The 7,202-nt window shown below is 50.3% G+C and overlaps 1 protein-coding gene across 1 annotated transcript in view; it reads left to right on the top strand.

Moving 5' to 3' along the window:
• XYLB (xylulokinase homolog (H. influenzae)) overlaps window positions 1-6,763 on the top strand; it is a 34,551-nt gene extending 27,788 nt beyond the window's left edge. The window contains exons 17-18 of the mRNA XM_015564845.1: window positions 1,754-1,848; window positions 6,370-6,763. Coding sequence (XP_015420331.1) covers window positions 1,754-1,848; window positions 6,370-6,447 — 173 coding nt within the window. The 3' untranslated portion in view covers window positions 6,448-6,763. The remainder of the gene's footprint in view (window positions 1-1,753; window positions 1,849-6,369) is intronic.
• The last annotated feature ends 439 nt before the right edge of the window (window positions 6,764-7,202 follow it).

The raw sequence follows: 7,202 nt of genomic DNA, 5'->3' as shown, positions 1-7,202 counted from the left end.
TCGCTGCAGTTTCTCCTTCCAGTCTATGCTAGTTTTTTGTTGACATATACAACCTAAATACGTTTTTCAGAGTGAATTCAGTAGGTGATAATTTTCTGAGGCCTCACATGGCCAGCAAGAGCTTTGCTTTGTCCTCCCAAAGAATGTGACCTTGGCTGGGCAGAGGACTCTAAGTTCAAAATACTTCGCTCCAGGACTTTGAAAACACGTCCACAGTTGTCCAGCCTTCAGTGTTGCCCATCAGAAGCCTGGGTCTGCCTCCTCCTCATCCTCCTCTTAAGTGGTTTAGAAAAAACAAATTCTGTGACTGTTTATAAGGGCACTGAAAAAGATCTGGGATGGTATTAGTAATTAACAGTGGATCTCATTGAAGGTGGAAGTGAAAGAGAACCATAGAAAATGTATCCATGGTTGATAAGAATATAAAAAAGTTAGAACCTTGGGGGTAGTTGATACTAAAGCAGGGGTGGGGAACATCCAGCCCACAGGCCATATAAGGCCTGCAAAATCATTTCGTCTGGCCTTGCCAAGGCATTAAGGGTTAAGTTAATTAAATGTTAGACCAAATATAGCAGGCTAGTTTTTAAGTGGATAATTCTGCATGGCCCGTGAGTGATGTTATCAATATCCAAATGGCCCTTGGCAGAGAAAGGGTCCCCACCCCTGTCCTAGCATATCAGTTCCCACCCCGAGGTGCCTCAGCCACTTCATCTAGAGACCTCTTCTCCCTGGCTGGGTCCGGGGATGAATTTCACATGCAGCAGTCCGTGAAGGGGTGGAAAGGGAGCTATATCTTTTGATGAGTCTCACCGCTGGCCACCGCACCACTCATCCTCTTCGCTCCTCCACACAGCTCCGAGCTGGTGTACTCCAGCCCTCGGATAGAAAACCGCCTCACCTCTTCCGTGGGCTCCTTCACTCCTGGTGGGGTTGTTTCCCTGTCAATCCGATGCTACTCCTTAAATTGCCTGCAGACCCTTCACTGTCTCTTGCCCGCCTGCGGCAACCTTCCCTCTTTTCCAGCACTGCCACCCATTTGCTTGGTGAGTATTTATGGAGTGCCTCCTGTATGCAGGTAGTGTGCGAGGCCCCAGGCGCCAGTGGAGACCCAGGCCCTGGCCTCACAGAGCAAGGCAGGGACCGTCATCACACCTGTGGCAGGAAACTGTGAGAAGTGCCCTGAGGGAGCCGATGGTGCTGAGAGGCGGAGGGGTGGGGGAGGGAGCCTCCCAAGCCAGTGTGGTTCTTGGCCGCCGCTTATCCGAGGAGAAAAGAATAAGTACATGGAGAGAGAAGAACGTTCCACCCAGTGAAAAGGCTCTGAGGCAGGAGGGATTGAAAGCCGAAGGGTCGCGTCGGATGTAGTGAGTGATGGAGGCGACGGGAGGGATGAGTAATGTGAGGAGGAGAGGCAGGCGGCCCTCCCCTCTGTTAGATGCCAGGGCTCAGCCGAGGACGGACAGGTCTATCAGTGAGCATGACAAACCAGGCCCTGCTGAGGAGGCCTGCACTTGAGATTTTCTCTTCTCTCTCTCTCTGTGTTAATGGTTTTATCAGGGCATGATGATATGACATAAGAATGACCCAGCTGTAAGTATACAACTCAGTGATTTCAAATAAATTTACTGAGGGGTGTAACCATTTCCCTAATCCCGTCTTAGAGCATTTTGTCGCCCCAGAGAGAAAATGCTATTTCCGGTTAGTGTCCTGGTTTGCAACATACACTGACGTGAACTGAGCTTTCCTTTTCTAGGCCTTGCAGCTGGGACAGGTGTGCCCTTCTCGGAGGTTGTGAAGTTCGCCCCAAGCCCCAGATTAGCTGCTACCCCGAGCCCAGGAGCTGCTCAGGTGAGAGACCGTCAGAACTTGCTTATAGCGTTTGCACTGTGAAAACCATCCGGGTTCTCCCCTTGCCCTCGCAAAAGGTAAGTTTTTCTTTGTCACCTACGTTAAAGTCAAGGAACCAGAGCAAAAGAAGCCGGGTTGTCAGCTGAGATTCACAGATACCAGTGACTGCTGATTTTACAGCCTCAGGGGTCAGAGAGAGTGCTGGGCACATCTTCATTGTTCCGTGTGCCTCAGGGCAGGCCCTTCCGTTTCACCAGTCACAGAAGCCACAGAAAGACTGTTGCTGAAGCACAGGGCTGCCTAGCACTCAGATCTGAAGTCTGGATCCTAGACAGCCGAGCAGTCCCTCAGGCCAGGAAATCCCTGTGTGTTGGCCCCCACGGTTATAGGTTAGGTTCCCGGGAAAGCAGACTGTCAGATGTCGATAAAGGATGCCGGGGACTTAGGAGGGGCTACTCTTGGGACTCTAGTCTGTGGAAGGGAAAGGAGGAGGTGAGCTGCAGGGCAGTCCCAGTGGAGCCCTCAGCCGTCCCTACAGGAACTTCGGAAGCTGGGATGACCCTTTAGAGTTTTACCCAGTTGGGGTCTGCCAGGCCTTTAGACTCCATGTCAGCCAGTCATTCCATGCAGGCTGCAGGCCATCCCAGGATGGGGTAAGGCAGCCCTCCATGGCTGAAGCCACCCCCAAAGGGAACTGTCTGCTGAGGGCTGGGGAGTAAGCCCTCCGTTTCTGAAGGGCAGTCTGGGTGGTCTGCCATAGCATGGACCCCACCGCTGTCCTGTTTGCAGAAGGTCCTTGCAGCCGAGGGGCAGGGCGGTGCAGGCAAAGGGCTTTATTATTCACGGGGGTCCAGCGGGCAGCGTGAGCTTCATGTTTCCTTCATCCTGAAGGGTCCTGGGGTGATTCGGAGTGGGCCCAGGTGGATACTGTGCCCGCACTGTGTCTGTGTCACAACGGAGGGACCCTGAGCTTAGACACTTGTAACCTTATAAAGGAGTGGCAAGAGATGCTGTCCAACCTTTGCCCCCAAAGGAGACACTATCTTTGTTATCCCAGGTGGCAAAAAAATGTTCCTTCTGCCCCCAGAGGGTGACACTATCTGTGTCTTCCAAGGCTGCTGTATAAACGTCCTTGGAAAGATGGTGGGGAACAAAAGCTGTGACATGTAGAAACATCACTGAGTATTGTTCCCAGCATAGTTTGGAAGCAGAAGCTCATACTTTCCAGGTGACAGGGTAACCCACATACATAGATGTACCCAAGATTTTATTTACTACTAGAGGCCCAGTGCAGGAAATTCATGCATTGGGCCGGGGGGAGTGGGGGGGGGCGCGGCATCCATCAGCCCGGCATGTACCCTCTCCAATCTGGGACCCTTTGGGCGATGTCTGACTGCTGGCAGTCGGACATCCCTCTCGCAATCCAGGACCGCTGGCTCCTAACTCCTCGCCTGCCTGCCTGCTTGCCTTCCTCATCGCCCCTAACGACTCTGCCTGCCTGCCTCATCGTCCCTAACCGCTTACCTACCTGCCTGATCACCCCTAACTGCCTCTGCCTCAGCCTCTGCCACGGCAACTTCGTCCAGAAGGACATCAGGGATGATGTCTGGAAGGTCGTTCAGCATATTACGCTTTTGTTATTATAGATTGTGTGTCCTTGTGTTTAAGAGACAGCTCAGTGCAGAAGAAAGATCCTACATTGAGATAAAGGAGCTTTGGGTTCTGAACTTATTCTGCCTCTCCTCCACCATCTGACCCTCATGTGACCTTGAGCAGCACTCCTCCTCTCTGAACCTCTGTTTCTTCATCTGTGAATCGGGGACAACATCTGTCCTGCCTACTTTTAAGTTGCCAATTGTGAGGCTTAACGAGCAGCCTTGAGAATCGTGGCTTTATTATATAACAGGAGGTCTGAAGGTCATTGCCAGTGTTGGTTCAATGGTTCCACAGTGTCAGGGCCCTGCGCCACGATCCCTGAAGTTCTCCAGATCAGCAGTGGACAATGAGAACCTCATGAGAGCCACCTGGGTCATCTAAAAATTTCCAGTAGTCTCATTTTTTAAAAAGGTATAAAGAAAGAAATGGCAACTTTTAATAATACTTTACTTAATCCAGTAAGTCCAAAATATTGTCATTTCAACATGTAATCATTAAGAAGAAGTGCTAATGTGATATTTTGCTCCTTTTGTGTCTGGAGCTTCTGAAATCTGGTGTGTGCTTAGAGCACTAGCTGCATCTCAAGCACACACAGGCCCAGATGGCTTGTGGCTCCCGTATTGGATCCTGCAGCTCTAGACGTGTCCCAGATGGTGGCAGGGTGTCTGCAGCTGCTCCAAGCACGTGTCTCCCACCACCACACTCACTGGGCAGAGTCTCTCCTCACACACTTCTCAAGACATCCTGGTCTGTTCCCCTCAGCTCCCCAGCAGCCTACGACTTGGTCACCTGGCCAGCCGTGGTTGTAAGAAAGGCTGTTGCAGGGTCTGGCTCTTTCATCCTCTCTAGGATGCAAGGAAGCAGGTAGGTGGGGAAAGCTAAGGAAACAGGTAGTAAATACTGGTGTGCGGCCACGCCCCCTGGCTTGCGCATGGCCGGTCACTCATAGCTCGTGGAACTCTTTACCCCTAAAACCAAGTGCAACCTCAGAGTCCTGCTCAACACCAGGCTGCAGGCAGTGACAGGTCTCTGACTGTTGGCATAAGTGACGTATTTGCGGGCTGGATTGGAAGTTCCTGGAGAACAGGGTGGCAGCCCGTTGTCTCTCTGTGCCTCAGGAGGGCTGTGCTGTAGTGGAAATTCAAAACAGTAACAGTGTTGAGTGTTTTCTCTCTGGGCTTAGCTGAATGTTGCAGTTTCTTTCCTGGAGAGGAAATCGGGGAGTCCTCACTTCTGCTTGTGTTCGCAGACAGAGCTGCCCTAGCTGCACCAAGAGTAGGCCCTCATTGCACAGTCAATTACCGAAGTGCTTGACTTGGAGCTGATGAAGCCAAATGAGGCAGGACTGGGGCTGGCTGGAACTGGTGGGGTGTGTGAGTCCCAAGGAAACTGGTCCTTTGGTCTTAAGCGTTGGTTGTCTGTAAGGTAGCGTGCGCTCGTATGGAGCGTGCCATTTTTCAGGCCAGGCTTGTGGAGCCACAGGAGAAAACAGCTTTAAAAAAACGAATAATGGGTCTCCTACTGGGGATGTGCTCGCAACCCAGGTACATGCCCTTGACCGGAATCGAACCTGGGACCTTTCAGTCAGCAGTCCGATGCTCTATCCACTAAGCCAAACCGGTTTCGGCATGGAGTTTATTTCTTTGCGGTTCTTTTTCCCTGGTTGGTTTTTAGGTTTGGGTTTATTATACAGCATACTGTACACATAATTTTGTGTGTATATATATTATAATTATATATAAGACATATGTATATGTAATATAATAATTATATGTATGTAATACACAAACATATATAAAATTTGCATCACCACATAGCTATTTACATTCTTAAAAATGCACATACATGTTATCTTTAATGACTGCATAATATTATCTCTGGCTAATGAGCCATAATTTACTTGAGGATTTTTCATGTCTTAGAGCAGTTGCTTCTAATTTTTCAAATATTATCATCAACTCTATGTGGGTAAAGGGTTAACGAAACCTTTTTTCTATTCTGTTAGCTTTCTAGCTCTGTTTCCTTTGAGGCTCAATAAACTGGAATGGATACAGTGTGGTGGCTTCTCCTGGGCATGCCGAGGGAGTTGTTGCAAGAGATGCCTCTGTGGGACATGAAGTTTGAAAGCCCGGGTGGTTCTTGCACCTGCTCTTGCACCTGTGCATTCTATCTCTTTGCACCTGAGCTACAACCTGGAGGGAAAGGAAGGGAGAAGGCAGGGAGGCTAAGAGCCCCTTTTCTGGGCATCCATGCGAACTGCATGCCCCCTATATGGCCTCTCATTGAAGAGGGCCCCTGCGGTCACTGTGCCGGCGGCTGTGTTTCCCCAGTGTATCCTCTTGAGAGCCAACGTGTGGCTCATGCTAGTCGTATGAGCCTGAATGTTCTGTGGTGTCTAAGGAGACCTTTGGTGGGCCTGTCACCCTACATTTAGGATTATTGCCTTAGGAGAGCTTTGCAGAAGTAGAATCGCTGGGTCAAAGGCTTACGGGCATTTTCAAGCTCCTTGAAACAGGCATCAAGTCAAGTTGATTCCCAAAAGGGTTGCACCAGCAGCTTCCACCAGGTGTGCAAGGAGACAGCCATATCCCAGTCTCTTCACCCGAATTTGTTTTTTAATTGTGTAGATTTGATAACAGAAATCGGCTTCTTGTCATAGTTTGCATTTAAAAAACATTTTAAACTCCAGGTTTGAGAAGCAGTAGCATTCCCCTTTTTTTAATGGTTTGACGCTTCCTTTCTTTTGCCCGCCAAGAAAATTAAATGGCAAGTAAATGGGATGTAAAGATTTTAAATTTCGAGATGCAAAGAGATGGAAGAGGCCCCTCCCCTTTCTCTTCTAAACTGCTCTTTCTGCCCCTGCAGGTCTACGCTGCCCTCCTGCCAAGGTACGCCCAGCTCGAGCAGAGAATCCTGTCCCAGCCCCAGGGGCTTCCGGAGTGAGTCCTGCAGGTCCGGGCGCCTGTGGACCCTGCCGGCTCCGACTCGCTGACCCCACTGGGAGACGTGGCCCTGGACAGCAGGGACCCTCTTCCCTGTTCTGGGTGCCTGGCCCCTGGCCCCTGATGGGCTCCAGCCCTGTCCCGGGCCACCTGGAAGCCTGTCTCGCACACCTTCCTGACATCAGCGGGCTGCTTGTGTCCCTGTGTGCTGTGCTCAGGGCAGGAGAGCATCTCTTCCCTGTCTTCATTTCAGGAGGCAGGATAACACGGAGCCTGGGGTATCTCCAATAAAGACTAACATTTTCCTTTCTTTTTTAAACTATATTTTAATTGATTTCAAAGAAGAAGGGAGAGGGAGAGAGAGAGATAGAAACACGAATGATGAGAGAGAATCATTGATCGGCTGCCTCCTGCATGCCCGCTACTGGGGATCGAGCCCACAACCGCAACCTGGGCATATGCCCTGACTGGGAATAGAACTGTGACCTCCTGGTTCGTAGGTCGACGCTCAACCACTGAGCCACAGTCAGCTGGGCCGAGATTTTCCTTTGCAAAGGCAGAAGTAAATCTAATCCAAGGAACTAAATCAGCAAAACAGGGAAGAGAATGCCATCCCATAAACCTTGACCCCAGCCCATCCTCTTCTCCAGTCCTGACTCTCTGGCCACTTGGAAAATTGTCTCAGAACGACCAACTACAAAGTATCCTAGCTAACTATTACACGTTAAAGGAGAAGATGAGGGGTGTGGGGTGTCT

This window comes from Myotis davidii, unplaced genomic scaffold (assembly GCF_000327345.1).
Source record: "Myotis davidii unplaced genomic scaffold, ASM32734v1 scaffold81, whole genome shotgun sequence".
Classification (NCBI taxonomy): Eukaryota; Metazoa; Chordata; class Mammalia; order Chiroptera; family Vespertilionidae; genus Myotis; species Myotis davidii.
The sequence above is the reverse complement of the archived record's forward strand: the minus strand, read 5'-3'. Positions and strand labels throughout refer to the sequence as shown.